This window comes from Chanos chanos, chromosome 10 (genome assembly GCF_902362185.1).
Source record: "Chanos chanos chromosome 10, fChaCha1.1, whole genome shotgun sequence".
NCBI classification, from domain to species: domain Eukaryota; kingdom Metazoa; phylum Chordata; class Actinopteri; order Gonorynchiformes; family Chanidae; genus Chanos; species Chanos chanos.
The window spans coordinates 29,587,715-29,606,048 of NC_044504.1; the positions used below are offsets into that span (position 1 = coordinate 29,587,715).

At 39.5% G+C, this 18,334-nt stretch overlaps 1 protein-coding gene across 5 annotated transcripts in view; it reads right to left on the minus strand.

Moving 5' to 3' along the window:
- Nucleotides 1-18,334, minus strand: part of caska (calcium/calmodulin-dependent serine protein kinase a) — a 117,733-nt gene that overhangs the window by 18,976 nt on the left and 80,423 nt on the right. For 3 of the 5 annotated variants that reach the window (XM_030785790.1, XM_030785789.1, XM_030785787.1), the window contains exons 6-13: nucleotides 7,140-7,242; nucleotides 5,760-5,935; nucleotides 5,467-5,589; nucleotides 5,085-5,168; nucleotides 4,657-4,756; nucleotides 3,996-4,013; nucleotides 3,586-3,707; nucleotides 580-657 (exon numbers count right to left, since the gene is read on the minus strand). In XM_030785790.1, coding sequence (XP_030641650.1) covers nucleotides 580-657; nucleotides 3,586-3,707; nucleotides 3,996-4,013; nucleotides 4,657-4,756; nucleotides 5,085-5,168; nucleotides 5,467-5,589; nucleotides 5,760-5,935; nucleotides 7,140-7,242 — 804 coding nt within the window. The remainder of the gene's footprint in view (nucleotides 1-579; nucleotides 658-3,585; nucleotides 3,708-3,995; nucleotides 4,014-4,656; nucleotides 4,757-5,084; nucleotides 5,169-5,466; nucleotides 5,590-5,759; nucleotides 5,936-7,139; nucleotides 7,243-18,334) is intronic. The other 2 variants (XM_030785788.1, XM_030785786.1) reach the window with 1 other exon arrangement.

Genomic DNA, 18,334 nt, shown 5'->3' on the forward strand with positions numbered 1-18,334 from the left:
GTGCAAAATGCAAATTTACACTCACTTATTTCTGGATCAGACGATGAATTGGAAGAAGTTCAAATCTTTAATCATTTTTTTTTACTTTTATTCATAATTGATGACAACCAGAAGTGAGGTGAATACAGTGACAAAGATGGTTTTGAGGTTTTTAAGCCAAATTCTACTTTCAGAATCCATGGTGTGAAAGCTCTAAGCAAAAAGTGCAAAGCTCTGCTGAGGCTCTGTGGAGGTACCGTGCTAGCCACCATGCACAATCGAGCTGCAGAGGTATCACAGACACAGCAGAGGCAATGACTGGTTACTTGGTTACTGATGAACGGGCAGGAACTTTAGCATAAAGTTTGAAACTGGCAATAAACTGAAATCTTGCCTTCTCAATTCATTATCATTATCATCATCATCATCATTATCCTCTGTGAATACAACAATCACAAATGTCTTGACACTGCAGACTACTAGGTTTGTGTTGCATACACTGTAGATGTCGGCAAGAGCAGAACAGATATGTATGAATCTCTAGTCTGTGTGTATGATCTGGAAGCTTTATTAGAAGGTGCTGCAAGTATTACCACTCACCTCTTTGGCTCTCTGAACAGCATCGCTTGGAGGATTTCTAATTTGTGGAGAAGACTTGGTATTGATCTTGTCATATAGCTGAAAAGGAAAAAAAAAAAAAAAACATGCGCACACACGCGCACACACACACACACACACAAAGAAAAGAAACTCAATTAATCTTTTCTTTATGATAAATTCATAAACTAAAGGGACAGAGTGAAGATCAGTCAGTAGATTCAAACTGTATGTTGAGTATCCATTTGGCAGTGAAATGATCTGTGCTGTGGATTACTTAAAACTGATCCAGTGATGAGTGAGGATAATGAGAAAGGAGAGAGAGAGAGAGAGAGAGAGAGAGAGAGAGAGAGAGAGAGAGAGAGAGAGAGAAACTGCACAATTTCGTGAAGAGAGGACAGAAAACTGAAACATAAGAGTATTCACAGCCTGGCAGAAAACAGACAACCTGGCTACAGTAAACTTCTCTGAGTGTAAATGTCACATTGAGTGGAAAATTACATTTTATTTCCCCTGTAGGTTTTTGAACATTCCTAATGCTAACTCATTTAAAGCTAATTTTTTATTCTTTTCCAATGAGGAAAGAAATGTTGTATCGATCAAAAGGCTTGATGATTAGATGATAATTTAAATTTTGTGTAAGTCTGAAAAAAATACTGCCAGTGCAGTTCCTTGGGACTGGACTTGGCAGACATCATGAAAGACACTCAATGAAAAGGACAATGCCTTGAATGCTGTAACCTCTCTGTCTATGTTTAAGAACATTAATGCAGGGGAATACCGAATCCCGTGATTAGAGAGAGAACTCTTGGCAGTGAGATGGTAGTGCTTTCTTTGTTTACTAGCACAGTCATAGCCTTATTCTTCTGATGCCAGTGTGGCTCTTTGAGTTTCTTGGATGGAAACAAGAGACAATTTAGCCTTGTGCACACAGATCAATGTAACCCATCTCTGACTATTAGCTAAATGGGTAACAAAAGTCCTGTTTAGCTGTTCATTCCACCCCATTCTTCCTGTTGATGGAGAACATAATGGAAAAAGGCAACATTCCAAGCTCTGCAGCATGTAAAATGTTCAATTATCTGAATAAATCTTACTAAATCATTCTGACCATGAGCATGGCTGGGATGTGATGTTAGTATTTCTCATGCATTGCTTTGTTTTGAATGGTTGTGTGTTAATTAATGTCTTTTGTCCACTAGACTTCTGCTGGTGGTGAAGTAAAGGCTAGTTATGCTCAAATCATACAAACGCAGCGACAGAGTGACGGTGCGGACGCCTGCTGTGCTAAGGAAAATGTCAGCATTTTTACTGCGACATGCAGCACTGAGGAGCCAGGTCAACGGAAAGCGCATTTCTCTAAACACACTCTGACACTCTACGCGTGTAGGGGCAGGACGGAGGTCTCATTGAAAAGGCAAAATGCAACAATTCTTAGGCCAACTTAGAGTGCACATTACTGTGATAACTATCAGAGTTATGCCAATGCGCACGTAAGCATGCCATTGGCTAGTCTACGATGAAGTCCATTAAAACTCCATCACGCTACACTGTATCATGGTTAATTTTCACAAAGCCTGGGATTAGTCATTTGAATAACAATGGTGCCACTTTAAGCTTAAATGAGAGAGTTTAACAGTGATGACACACTATTCATTCCTAGTTGATACATGAGTGCAAACAGGACAATAAGAACACAACTGCTGGAGAAATATGTGTACCAAAATGAGCTAAAACCAGATAAAATACAATCTCCAAAACCTATTGCACTCAAACAACTCAAATTAATGAAAATTTGAGAAGATACTGAAACTTAAACACACACAGACAAGTCACACAATGGGAGAGCTGATATTTCTCTGATTAAAAACACAAGAAGCTTGCATATATTAGAGACACCAGTGATAAAAATACCAAGAAATGCACACCAAACTTTAACTGCAAACAAGCTGACAAAATATTGACTCAATATAAGCTAAAACTCACCAGCTATACTCCAGGCTGAGGACACACACTGTGGTTGTGATACTTCCACCCTCTGTGTCAGGAATATTGAGTTATCGTCAGAGCAGCATGCAGATATAGAAATGGAGAGGGTGGCAGTGTCTTAGTGTCTGGGCCAGATCCTCAGACAGATACTGGTGGAGCCGTCGCAGTGAAAGGAGAGAAGCCTTGACAATAGGTGCCATTGTTCCTTTTTCTTTTCAGTGCAAGAGTCGAGTATTCAATGGGACGACAAGTATTCACAGCCTCTCCGCTGTGAGCCTGCCCACTGAGAGCTGGCATAAGACATGGGGCTTTCTCTCAAACTACTGAATCTGTTAACATACAAATCTGAGTGTGTACACACACACAATATACAGACAGGCCCCCCTTCTCTATCTCCACTGAGCCTGCCAGTCCACAGCTGCGCTTATTCTCACAAAACTAAAATACATAGTAATGCACAAAACACACAAAACCATATATGCAAACAAATACACTCATACCCAGCCAAACAAACAAAAGGCGTGAATGAAACCTATACAGCCCTGAGACACAATTAGAAGTGACCTCTGACATCTTCTACTACATGCTAGACTGTGGTCATATTCAACCCACTGTCAGCTGCCACAGGAGTCAGATCTAAGCTATGCGCACGAACATATTAAGGCGGAGCAGAAAGTGATCACAGATAAGATGACTGCAATTTCATTCTGTGGCATTACTGGCTGTATAGGCCAACAGTCCTGCTCCAAAGCTATTTTGCAACATCCAACCACACTGGAACCAACAGAGATCTTGAGAAGCTTTGGCAGAATTGTTGGCCCTCCCATCACATATTTCACGTGAGACACACGTTCTACAGTTACCTGACTGTACCTTGTCTCCAACTGCTCATCATATTTCTGGTATAATATCAGTATCAGTGTCTGCAGCAAGATGGCTCTAGTTATAGTCTTGGGAGTCTGCATGTGCACCTGTGTGTGTGTGTGTGTGTGTGTGCGCATATGTGTGCCACTGACTTACATCTAAGAGTGTGTGGAGGTGTTGGTCCTGGAAAACACTGTGTAGAAAGTCAAGGTCTTTTTCACTGCAGTCTGTCAGTGCATGAATTTCCTCCAAGCTGTCCAGTACCTGTGACACGGCCCCTGTATGCACATACAAAATAAATATTAATTAGAAAAACAGAAAAAGAAAATATATACTTTTATAAAAACTATTATTTTGTTCAGTCATGTATGCTTATTTATATTCTACTTATTAGGCATCAATAAATCATGCCACAAATGGTTTGGCAGTTAAAATACATCTTTGAATATTTAGATTGTAATTTTAGAGGTCTTAAAATTTCATATGAAAGTAGTACGACAGGAAATGAGTCTGCGATGGCATAAATACAAACAGCAGACCTCAAGACCTACGTAAGAGATACCTACTTTCTGCTGCTAGCAGTCCTAGGTCAAGGCCAGCATTAAGACAAACAACATATGTTAAAGTGGTGTAAGACATACAAGCACTCACAAACACAAGAGCAACCCATGCAGAAAAGGAAAATAGAAGCAGAAATGCACTTTTAGATCAATAGCAAATTGGTCATAACATTATGATTACATATGAATGATGCTTGGATCTTGAAATAAACATTTTTTAAATTAGCAATTCATCCTACCTTTAAAAACCAAACTTGCCCGAATTCATACAAGAAGTTAAATAAGATCAACATGTTCCCAGTTGTAACCTCACAAACTATATTAAGGAAACCTGATAGAACTATTACCAAATTGTCTTTTGAAATGTACGAACAGGAGGGAATACGGAGCATGTGCAAATCATGCTTCGTAAGTAGGTGACAGAACCGATTTTTAAAGGATGAGTAACTAGAAAGCGAGAGGCACAGCATCACAGTAAAAAACAGCCAAGCAATTATTAGTGACAGGAGCTGTAAAACCTAACCCACACATAAGCTCTGTTTTTTCCTGTCTAAGTGATAACATCTAGACGTCACTGCCAAAAATGAAATAAGCCACAAGACACTGCACATTGGAAGCTAAACAAGAGACAGAGTATGTGTGGATTCCATCTTATGAGGAGAAGTACCTGATGATGTGGGGTCTTCAGAGAAGTCCGGCAGCTCCTCAGGTGGATCCCCATAGAAGGAGTTAAACTTGTGGCTGGAGACTGCAGCTAGCACTGCTCCCTGAGATTCAAAACAGGGAAGAAAAATTTCAACCGGTAATTCAGCATAGTCTTATGTCCATAGACTAGTCAAGTGCACTCTTGCATGAAGGGCCATAAATGTTGTCGAATTAAGTGAATGAATAAAAGAGTGTCTTCTTCTCCATAGAATCAGGAATGGAGCTGAATGAAGAAACTGAAATGCCAAATGAGTATCAGGAAAAGGTACAAGAGAAAATCCCAGAAACCTGCTAATCTGAAAAAATAAAGATATGTGGGTATTAGGAGTACTTCTCCTAAGAAACTATGTGTTTTTTTTTCTTTTCTTGCTTTATTCTTAAAGTTCCCACCTTCAGCTTCCTTCTTGCATTGAACTTCCTCAACTGCTCGACTGTCTCAGGGAGATGGATCTTGTAGGCATAACGATCTCTTTCCTGTGTCAGACACACGCATATATGTTACAAAAAAAAAAAAACTAAAATAAAAATAACATATATATGTTTAAAAAAAACAAACAAAAAAAAAACCCTTGTACACTCGCTGACACACACACAAACAACTTCAATATCTACGTGTGAAATTCCTCCTCATCCAGGGCAAGATGTTACAATTTTAAAAATAGTTAATCAGTTCCTCTCTCAGTTAAACAGTCCGTCTTAGCTAGATCCAATATCCCTAACACCATACACACAACCCTGTCTAGGCCAAAACTTTAATGATTCTGGCTGCTACCTTGAGCCAGGGATGATTGAGTGCCTCATACACAGTGATTCTCTCAGCTGGGTCCAGCATCAGCATGCGGCGCACAAGGTCTTTGGCACTCTCTGAGATGTGGTTCCACTGGCGTGGGTTCATCTGTGCAGGAATCATACAAAAAACACAAATGGATGATGCTCGCGGCGAGACGCTGTCACAGAAGGATTTAGCATACACAAAGACAGGTCCTAGTCAGTGTGACATCAGAAAAAATACATTCAGAGTGCTTTTGATTTGTATGTAGGTTGAGATTTAGGTATGTTAACTACCTTGTATTTCCCCTTGATGATTGCTTCAAACAGTCTCTCCTTGGTGCCATAGAAGGGCAGGCAACCGCTCAGCAGGATGAAGAGGATGACTCCACAGCCCCATACGTCTACAGGTTTACCGTACGGTTCTCGCTTCACCACCTCAGGAGCCATGAAGTGAGGTGTCCCAACACGACCTGGAGCATATAATAATAGCTATGCCAGCAAGCACACGTGCAAAATAAAAATGCATGCACAGGCTGGGTATCGAGGCTTGGTGCTCCTAAAGCACTGACCGAATAATGTCGGTACTACTGGGTATCAAAATCTGTTTACACATTCGGTGCTACATTTTGGTACTTTGTGATAAGGACTCCCTACTAGCTTTTTCATTTAAGGCTTCGCTCTCAAAGAAATTCTTGTCTGATCGTTCAACAAATATCAGACATTTTGTAAAATGCACCAAAGGTTCTGATTGGCTGACAGTGCGCAGCAGGCGGGACCATGAGAAGACGAAAGATGAGTGAATCCACGGAGAAGGATGGGGAAGAGTAGGCGATCCAAAGTTTGGCTGCACCTCAGTAGGATTGATTCAGACTTCGCACGCTGTAATATGTGCGACAAAAAAGTTGCGGCCAAAACAAGTAATACCTCAATAAATACTACAATACAATAAATACATTGCACTGAAGAAATTGAGAAGTGTTGGTGTAATTTGTCAAATGAAATGAAAATTTTGGTTATTGTAGAAAAAACTGCTTACAACAACAATGAGTATAATGAGGTATCGAAGAAAGTATTGTTTTGGTACCAGCACCAAATCCCAGGTACCAGTAATGGCACCAATATCGAAAAATTTTGAAGGATATCCAGCCCTATGCACAAACGACTGCGTGTTCAAAGGGATTTTAACCTGCTTTATGAATTTGATTTTTCTTAAGTTTCCTACGGTACTCAAAACTGAAAGTAAATGTGAAATGTCCATGTTAATAAGGTAATGATTATTAACTGCTACATTATGTCAACATCAAAAGAAAATGCAAATGCTAGGACTGAAATAGCCTGGCTTTTAGTGAGGGACAGGCAACAGAAAAGGGGCAGTGAGTAAAACAGCGTGTCATACAGCTTGTACCCTGCTTGTGTGATGCAGGTAAAAGCCCATCTTCATGAACTTCATACAGAAAGTCCAAAACAACATTTGAATACAGAAACAAAGGTTTATATTTGCTCAGCTACAACAATTAGACATGCCTGTGACCTTAACTGCAGGTATTACACAAAATTCATTATTCACTAGCCATATAAAAGATTAAATTCGGTGATATATCCTCCAAAATCTTTAATTTTGAAACTAAGGACAGGCATGTGATTTGATGACACCTTCCAGCTTATAGTCCATACCTCCAGCCACCAGTCCTGATTCTCCAAGTTGTATGGCCACGCCAAACCCTCCCAGCTTCACTGGAGCAGAGTTCTCTTTAGACGCCAGTAACACACAATGAGGCTGCAATACAAACACAAGTAGAGAGAAAAACCTAATTAATCAACCCCATCAGTAACAAGTTTTACCATGTGTAGTGAAAGTATTACTATGCAAAATTCTTCCCCACAATTAAACAATTTTTTTGAATAACTGAGGTAGATGCTGAGGAAAAGAATCAGTGGCTAGAGGAATTTTTCCTCCTGAGCCTTAGGCAGAAGGTTTTTTTTTTGTATTTTTCAAAGGAATGGATTAACATTGTTGCAGACTTAAGTCACCTACTTGAATAATTGCCTCCGCCTGGATCAGGCCTAAAGTGCATGCATTAAACAGCTTGTTGAGAACAGATGCTGAGAAGAGTTTGGTAAAATTATCATACAGTAAGAAAGCAAAAACAACATGCTTTTAATTTCAGGGGCTCACTACCTGGAGAAATTATGGACAACATTCACAATTTTATTCTATTCAATTTTATTCATAATCGCAACAACTTACTTCCACATTTGGTAACAGCTGTGGATTGAACTGTGAAGTACTACAGTTCCAGTAGATGAAAAAACCTGAAAAAAACTGTTCATTCTTGGGGATTCTCAAAACTGCATATGTTAAAAAGGTAGAGTCTGCAGTATGATTTTCTGAAAGTCAGAATGGTAAAATTCAGTATGAAATGTAAGCGGTCTTCCTAGCATTTAAGAATTTGTTGTTTATGCCAAATAAAAGACAGCTGTTTAAACTGAACTGCTAACCTTGTTTTCAACATTGACATTTCAATGGAAACCTTCATAGAAGTTGCCTTTTCAAACATGTCCTGTACTATCTAAAAGAATTTAGCAACTGCTATATTATCTATTTATAATACACTTTCTATTATAGATTTTCTGTTTGAGAGTAGTCAATGTGACATGCAGATCTGCATTATGACAAACTGAAAACCGGCAACTAGGAAGATCAGAATAATCAGAGGTGGAACACGTTGGTCAGACCAAGTTAAAAACATATAGAGTGAAAACAGCAAAAACACCTAATCATGTGCAATATCACTACCACTGTCAGAACAGCACAAAAGAAGCAATAGGAGGGTAATGTCAGAAACAAGGAAACCCAACCAATTAAACCCTGATGACCCTACTGAACATAAAAAAACAAACAAACAAAAAGCAAAACCTAGCAAGCCTGGCAGAGCATGTCAAAAAGTACACAGTTCTTTTTTTGTACTAGTTTCAAAGCATAAGAGGGAAGGATGTGGTCAGAGGCTGTCAGGGTAGCTAAGAAAAAGACACCATGCAACCTACAGCATTTGCACAGAACTTGGATAGCAAGAGCGAGATTGTAAAAGGTACAACATCTGTAAGAGACAGAGGAACAGATCTGTCTGAGAGATCAATATCTGTCATGTCTGCTGATGAGGAAAATGTAACTGTAGGCAATGAAAGGTATAGTTTTATTTTCATCATATTTCACTGCCCAATATGAACTTGCGTATGTTTTGAGGAGGTATATATGGATATTACAAGCTCAACAAATTCTGCTTCACTAGCTACAGCGGAACTTAAAAGCATGTACAGATTTTTTCACAATTCAGTTGTTCTCACTGTACAGCAGAAACACTTCCAACTAATCATCAGAATTTGATGAATTCCACTGGTTGAGTATTAAGATTTAAACAATCAGAGTGCGATATGATGTGATCTTCTCTTTTTCCGAGGTATTGCTTAAAATGATTAGTACTTGCTACAGCATATTTGTTCAGCGGTTTCCCATGCACCGTCCAAGCAGCGGGATACTAACCTGTACAGTGGATAAATGTCAAGATACATTAAATTATCAAACTGGTGTTGGTGGAAATTTTCTTCCCAAAAAATGTTCCAAAAAGGAAAGAGATTTTGGTAAAGCTGTGGAATAAGTGGGATGTAATGGTACGCAATTTGGTCATAATTCGGTACATACCCCGGTTTTGAACTCGCGGTTCAGTACAGATTCGATATAGTGAAAAGAGACAAGCAAAACATGACATTTCTTTTCATTTATTATGAATTTACTTCTAAACTTATGAACTTGTACAAACTTGTAAACAGTGGCAAACTGGCCATAATTTTCAGTTTGCACCCCACTGTTTTTTCCTTGTACCGGTTATATTCACATTTGGATGATAACTTCTCAAATGAGAAATCATGTTCGACGTACTATCAGCAACATATCCGATTTTAGCTGAACAATGCCGGCACGTTGCCTTTGTCCACTTGTCTCCACTGCTACTGTAGTTCACTGGAAAACCGAAACGTTCCCAAACAGGAGACCTGAAGGATATGGGAGGGACCTCAAGCTCTACCTTTGCCGTCGCCGTACTTACGAGGCCGCATCATTGATGTGCTAACTCAGATACTAAGTTACGGCTCAGTCATGGAATCGGAGAGGAAACTGAGTTTTTAGTTCCGCATACAGAAATATAGAAGAGGGGGCACACTGGATCTAGTCAAGTATTACTTTATTCACAAACGCTTCGGTTGACTGCCCATCAGAGCATAAAAAAGTTACGCACGTAACATGCGTGGTTAAAGCTAGACAATATTCACTCGTATCACAACACGCACCAAGCCGAATGTCCGGTACCAAATATGTGTACCGTTACACCCCTAAAAATATACAGTTTGCCCTAACTTCAAACAGAGAAATAATTTCGGGATTTATGTGTGTTATAGTGTTAACTGTGAAATGACAAATGAATTTTGTTTCAAAGTTGGGGGGGTGGGGGGGTCGCCGTTCCATCTTCCAGAACCGCGACACGAGACCGTGGAATAGAGGAGAATAGACACGACCCTTAAGGTACATCACTGAACATACTTTGAGTGTAGAGTTAGGCCAGCGCAACTCAAACTGTTAAATGAATGTCTAATTACACCGAGGCGGATTTAACCTCTGTGTAGTACCGAGTTACACATGGCATGTGTCTGAAATTTGACAAAGTTTTGACCACAGAAGCCCGACAATGTATATATTGTTGCAAACATCAAGTACAAATGGTATTGAACAGCAAATTCAGAAGTTTATTCTAACCCTTTTTTTTTATTGTACCTTCCCACATAAAGACCTTAGCGAACAATTTTCATTGTGCATATATATATATATATGTGTGTGTGTGTGTGTGTGTGTGTGTGTGTGTGTGTGTATATATATATATATATATATATATACGTATGTATGTATGAGGGAGAAGCCATTACACTATAAGCTGGTATATTTAACATAACATATATTTCATATATATGACATATATAACATAAATATATGCAACATGTGATGCAAGCTTATCAAAGACAGTAACAATGGTAGGTATCAAAAGATCAGACACTGAATGACATGGATTGCTCTTGTCATTTTGAAAGTGCTGCCAAAAAGAGTTCTGGATACTCCCCATCAGAAATATAAATCCAAAAGTATTTAGAAAACTTTGTGGAGCATAACCCAAACAACAATCTCACAACAGATATGAAGCTATGGTTACTAAATAATGAACATTCATTATTAAATCATAACATATTTCATCGCAAAAAACACACATCTCCCCCCCCCCCCCCCAAACACACACACACACACACACACACACTCACTTGAGATTAGTGGTAACAGAAGACCATTTATCCAACTGACCACAAGAGTACTGAGAGAATATGCTGCAAACAAACAATCCAGGCTGGGCATCCAAGGAGTTGAATTCATTTATTTTCTCAGTCAGTCTTTTCTGTATCTGGCACTGTACAAAGTTGACACTCTGATGAGTCAGGGGGAAAAAACAGCACTTTCGGTCTGCATGTTGAAAAACAGAATTAGAAACCCACTCACCGCACTATCTGTGACCTAACCATTATATCTCTTCTTTTCCCATTGTTGCTCTGTCTTTATTTGTTTATCCACAGTGGGTGCATATTGTATCCTGACAACTTAAAGATTGATGCTCTGCCCTGGCTCTATCTCTCCCTGACTATCCTGGGATTTGTCACCAACACATGTGCTGCAGTGGTACTCTGGAGAACGGAGAGGACAGCCACAGTCACCTTCACTTTAAACATGGTAGCTTCTGACTTCATGCTGTGTTTCAGTCTTCCCTTTCGAACAGTCTACTACATAAAAAGCAGCTCCTGGGAAGCTGGCTCTCCCCTCTGCAAGGCTACTACGTTTCTTACGGTTTCCTGCTTCTATATTAATCTTTACTGCAATATGTGCTTCCTTTTGTGGATCAGTATTAATCGTTATGCCACAGTGGTCAGGCCATGCTGGGGCATGATTCGGATTTTCCAACAACCACAAGCCTGCCGGAACATTTGCCTTGTTACGTGGTTATTATTCACCATAGTCGTCAGCGCAGTCGCGGCACAGGATGTGATTACAGTCACGAGTGGAACCTGCTCTGACCTGACTAGCATACGATATATGAGTAAAAACATCATCCACGGCCTGGCTATAGCCCTTTTCTTCTTCATTCTGATTTTGATGCTAGCCAGTTATGGCCTCCTGGTCTTCCATTTACAGGAGGTGAGCAGGAGCAGCCCGGTGAGTGCCGGGCTTGCACCCAGAGGTGGTCTTCGGGTCCGGAGGAAGATTCTGGCCTCTCTTATAGTGTTTCTGATTTGTTTTTTGCCCTACCATATACAGAGGATGAGCATACTACTGTCAAACCCACTCAGATGTTGGGAACAGCGGAAACAATTTATAGGGAAAGTTATTACCATCTTGGTGGCGGCTTTAAGCTGCTGTCTGCATCCTACTCTGCACCTGCTTCTCCGCCTGCCCTGCTGTCGAGCTACAATGCCTAAAGTGTCCCAGCAAAATCCACACAGCTCCAAGAGCAACATATCAAGTACTATAAAGGCAAACAGTACTGAGCTGACAGCAAATGCTGCAAAGAAACAGTCATTAAGTACAAACACTCATAAGTGATACATGTACCATTCTCAAGACTGTAACTCAAATAGACTATAACGCAAAATAGCAAAAATCAGATGTTTTCAAAGACCAAACTCAGCAATATAATGGAGGAGAGCAATGATAAATTCTCAATCAGCGTAGACTGCAACTTCAAGCTCAAGATCGTTTTCAAAAGAATGTGGTATCTCCCACCTTTGGAATAAGTGGAGGCAGTGGTGACAGCGGGTATTCTGTTATTTTAATTTCTTCCCCCTCTGTTGCTATGTATGTTGGCTCATCATTCTCTTTTGACTGAAGGGCCTACTCTATGACAAATCTTGTGGATCTTAACTGAGGTATGAAATGGTTAATGGTTGCAGGTTCATAAAAGCATGAATGTTATGATGTATGAAAATAAATGTATTTACAAAAATCTCATGATGAAGTGATAAAATACTGGTGGGTTACTGTAGGGATGATGATGATGACAAAGAACATATATTTTGAGAGTCTATGACAGCCTTTAGAACTGCCTGGGTGACTTGCACACTATTCATGGTCACAGCGCTATACTCCAGTGCCACCACTTGTTTAAACTTGGCAAAATTTTGAACATTTCACACTATAATGAGTCAAGATTTAAGATAGTGTGATAAAGATTTGTTAAACGTGTGTGAAACCTTCCTGAAAACATTTGCATGCCACAAAAAATTCCAAAGGGTTTTCGAGACATACCACATAACAAAGCATTTTTAGTGGTTTCGGTGGCAAAGGGTAACTGCCAGGTCAGTGTAAAGCAGCCATACCAACATTTGATTTTTTTTTTTTTTTGTCTTAGATGCAGCAAATAAACAGCACCCTCTTCTGGAGGAAAGTCAGCTCTATTGAGGGATATGCTCTATGAGTCTACACAACAAATAAATCTATGACACCATAACACACACAATACATGAATATTGGTTTGAAGTGGTAGGTACAAATATGAACATCTAGTATGAAAAAACAAAAAACAAAAAAAAAAACAACAACCCTACAAAAAATAATGTTACTGGGCCAGCCAAGTCCCCTTGACATAGCAAAATGACTGAGTACAAACCGGAAAAATGGTTTGAGAGAACCAAAAAGTTGCACAGGCAAAGAAATGAGGGTTTTTGGGGTTTTTTTGCGGCCACTGAAAAGGATGTGGCCAAGTATATACGCCTGCATATAGCCCCCTCACACACAACTGGGTGGCTTATCTTAAAACTTGAAAAACCAGCAAAGCGAGTGGCAGAAAAAACGATGTAATTAAACTATCTGAAATGGATGCAATTGATAGTCATGCACCCCCTGCCATGGGTGTGAATAAAAGCAGAACTGATGACAGGTAAGGTGCCCCTTTCCACGTGTATTGTTGTGTATTGTTCTGTACTAGTAGTGGTGCTGTGGTGAACTGCATGACACATCTAATGAAATCAAAATCTATGGTGCTTAAACACAAAGATCCAATTTTTTAAATTTCAAACTGGTTAAAAATGTCATGCCAATGGTGCTGAAAAATTCTAGTTAATGGTTCACAATGAATGTTAGGCTGAATACTTAAATCACTTTGCTATAACCATAACCTTACAGGAAAATCTGAGTGATGTACTACTGGAGTTACTTACACTAATGGTAGCAAAGAAAGTAGAAGAAAGGGAGAAGAGGGGCAAGCTCAGACACATTTGGGTATGACAGACTAGAGTTACCAATGCTGATTTTAGGGGGCCATGTGCAGGACTTCATACTAGTACTAGAGTCTATTAGAGTATGTTAGCATCGCAGATCATCCAAAGTGGTATGACTTACCTAATTCCACACAGAGATGAGCAGGTGGGGATGAGTTGAGGCTGACACAATGAATGGACGGACTACATGACAGATGAAATATTAGGATGGCAAGGCCTCAGGTTTTTATCTGATTTGACAGGAGATACTCCTCGAAGCTTGGATGGTGTTAATTAGAACACAGTTTAAGTATTTTTAAGTATCTTTCTCTAATTGAAAAATCAATTAGTAACACGAGCCTAATAATTTCCGTGACATTATACACTTTCCAAGGACAATAAAAAGGGTCACTCTCATGTTATGATTTTAGAACTTCGAAAACAGTAGCCACATAACACCTTTATGACATAGCCACATGACACCTTAATGCTTACAGGGTGTTTTAAGTTAATGCACAAAATTATTTCATGTTATTTCAATATTGTTTATGTCATGGATTTAAGTGATAAAGTATCAGAGTGAGGAGGAGTAAATATTTTGTTAACTAAATATTATAAAGGATTGTGCTTGTGACTGAGATATAATTTTGACACATTTGGCATGAATGGATGTATAGACACAGAGAATCCTACATGAATCCTAACAAGTACCAGTTGGTCTGTGCTGGTCTGGAGGTGGTTAATCTGGAGATTCATGTGTACAATCCTCCAGATCAAAAAGGTCAAGAGCCAAACCAAATCGTTACAGCATCAAGAAATTATTCCAATGACACTGATTTGAAAGTCTTCTACTCTACAACCTTGACATTTTATTCAGATTAATTATTTTATGTGGATTCACAATGTGTATTCAGCACAAGACACTGTTGCTGTAACAATCTTGTTTCTGCTCATATAGCAGAAATGAACCAGTTACAGACAGTTTTGCCAGTAAACGTCCCTGCCTCAAGAAGAAGCTCTGGTGATTGGGCTATTGGTTCGGGCCTTTAACTCATTTACTAGGGCAGGGGTGTCAAAATCCAGTACTAGAGTGCCAGTGTCCTGCTGGTATTTTCACAGCTTAATTATCTGCTGATTTTTACCTTTTACCAGGTGTTTAGTGCTCTTTAGCCAATCAGACACTATATGTAGTTGGTCATAGCGTTTGTGATTCCCAGTGGGATCTTAGCCAACCAGGACTGGAGTTTTGACACCCTTATGCACACCTCTATTCCCTACAACCAAGGCTGTGTTTCGCAGTTGAAACAAATCTGTTACATGTACATATGTCAGAATATGATTTTTGGTATAAATCCACTCTGAGAAACTACACCAGAAAGTGTAACAAAGAGTGTCAAGTCCATCACTGAGAGAAAGGATATAAATAACTATAAAGGCATGAAGTCATACATTTGGACTATAATTCAGTAACTGATGAAGTCAAACACATTTTGTGCTTGGATAACAGCTGCTCCACATCCTCTCAGTATATAGTGTAATATCTATACATTGATTTATGCATGTTCACCTGGGACACAGGACAACGTTTCCGACGTCTATGTTTCGTCTTAAATGCTCATATGTATTCTCAAAATGAGATCGTGAGATCTTTTGAGATCATAGTTTGAAAAAGCGCTAATCCCAGGAACAACAAACATGTTTCATTGTGATTTGGTGTCCTGTTCATCTTCGTTCCCTTTCTGTTTTAATTACTACAGCATAAGCAGGCTCAATCTTGAAATGACTTTGCTGCTTTGCCATGGCTCTATGTCTCCATGACTGTCCTCGGATTCTATCAACACACCTTGGTCACAATGGACCCCTTGAGAATAGAAAAGACACTCACAGTCATTTTCAGTTTCAACATGTGGTGTCTGACTTGCTTATGTGTGTCAGTTCGCCTTTTAGAGCAGCCTATTACATGCAAAGCTTTAAGTGGGAGGCTGGGACTCCAACATGCAAAGTAACTGAATTCCTAACAAGCCCCTGATTCAACATCAACATCTACTGTAACATGTGCTTCTTATTGTGGACTAGTATCTACTGCCCTGCAACAGTGGTTAAGCCACACTTGACACTCTCTCAGGCTTTCAGGTGATCCCAGGCCAGCAGGATCATCTGCCTTGCTACTTGGTTACCGTTCACCACTGTTATTGTAAGTAGCATGGTATATAAGGTGACCCTAGGTGCCAGAGGAACCTGCTTTGACCAGACAGACTTAAAACTTATGGGGTTCAATGACATCTTCTCCTTGGGGGTTGTCCTGTTTTTCTGCATAACTGGCTTAATGGTGGCCAGTTACAGTATGCTGGCATTTAACCTACAGGTAGTGAAAAGGAGAAGCATGAGGGACACAGTGCTCGGATCCCGAGGAAGTCTTCGTGTCCCCAGGAAGATTCTGGCTTCTCTTGTAGTGTTGATTTGCTTCCTGCCCTACCATGTAAAGAGGCTGAACATGCTAGTATCAGAGCAAGGCAACTGCCAGGGGCAGAGAGAACACTTCAGGATGAGGACTATTACCATCTTGGTGGCAACTTCCAGCTGCTGTCTACATCCAGCTCTGCATGTGGTGCTGCACTTGCCCTGCTGCCGACCTCAGCAATTCATGAGGAGCACTGTTAATTCTGATGACTCCAAGAGCAACATGCCAACAGATTCTAAGCTCTCATAACATTGAACTGACAGCAAATGGTAATTAAAAAAGGTGGGGGGTGGGGTGGGGTGGGGCATTTTGTGCAAATGGTCAATAACTACGCATCACTTTAACAGGTCTGTGACTGGTGCTTTAGAAATGTGAAGTATTTACTGGGGTACCATTCATTCTGTTATGCAGTACTTCTTGGAATCTGATACCACAAGCTTCCTGTTAAATGCTGTGGGTCACTACCACAACTGACCCACAGCATTTTGACATGAAGGGCTGTATCAGGATTTTGACATGAAGGTAAGCAGGGCTGCATCTAATGCCATTTTTTGCCAGTCGCATTTTAGCGAACCATTTTCGAACAAAGCTTCGAATGTCTGGTGACATCATCGTTTGGCTTGTTGTTTCGGGATACTCTAATTTCTATTCAACAATATGAATAAAGAGATGAGGAATATGAGAAACTGCAAGTCACACTTTTTTTTTTTTAAGTTTAACATTCTTCAATAGACATTATGTAATAAACATAAGCGCGTCAACATAAAGAAGCCAGTGTCTGACATGCAATAAATTATAGGCCTAATGAAAACCGACATTTTGCAAACCTGTGGCCTATGCTAAACAAAGTTGCAAACTATCCTCAATTGTTTAGAAAAATAAATAAAATTCTCTAGGCCTAATGACGGAGATTGTTTAGTCAGAAAAGTCATTGGCTATCTTAAAATAAAAAATAAAAAGTCCTTAAAAGCTGCGAATAAAGTAATGTTGTCACACTAATCAGTAGCTGTCCAATATAGTCCATGAATGCAGAAGTCACGCATTAAGGACATGAGCCTATAAGGCTAAAAAAATAACAGTCTGTGGACAAAAAAATAAGAACAAAGACGGCTGGCATTCCTCCCATAGCTGAAGATGCACCTAAACATTTACAAATAATACAGTGATTATATGCACAGTGGGCTGAACTAAATTCAGGCGTAACTAACTAATATTGCAGACCTTAATTTACTACGATAGCCATTTTACGAGTTCAGAAATAAACTTATACTTTTCAGACGGTTTCCCAAATTTGTTGTTGAGTGATGGTTGATTATCTTTCATATCTGGCACTCCGCTTATTTTGTATCATCATCAGTAACCTTAAAATGCCTCCAAATCAGGGATTTTTTGGACTTTTTTTGTCCAAAACTGAGAATCACGAACGAATGCTATTCCTAGTTTATGCGCATCTTTCTGTAGTTTCAATCTTCAACATTCTAAAATGTGTGAACGTCTACACCAAAATTCATCAGAATATTCTAATAGACTCCTCTACTTCAACAAATATAGGTTTTTAATCATTTCTTACATCCAAAAAAAAAAAAAAGCTACAAATACTGGGAAAGAGTGGTAATCCCTCCCTGCAGTATACATCTTTGGCCACAAGAGGATATGAAGACACCACTGAAGCTCAATGAAACTGGACTGCTGTTATCCTGCTCTTTTTAACAATACCAAAAGCTGTAAGGAAACAGTGATTATCTAAGGAAGTGTGAATCTAAAGCCTGAACTTGATTTCAGTCAAATTCTATTTTAATCACAATGACAAAAAGGAACGAGGGACTTTCTGGATTGAAATTTCGTCAGTAAATCTTTTCACTCCCATACCCAGAGGAGCCAATCAAGTACACATCAAAAACTGTTTTCAAGATAACAAGATTTCTCAATACATGTATTAGGTTACCATGTGATCTTTTTAAAAAATGGTTACAGCCAAATCTAAACCATCAATAGGATTATTTGACCAGGACCTACTGATGTGAGCAACAGAGAAATGAGTGGATGCGTGGTGAACGTCAACTACATC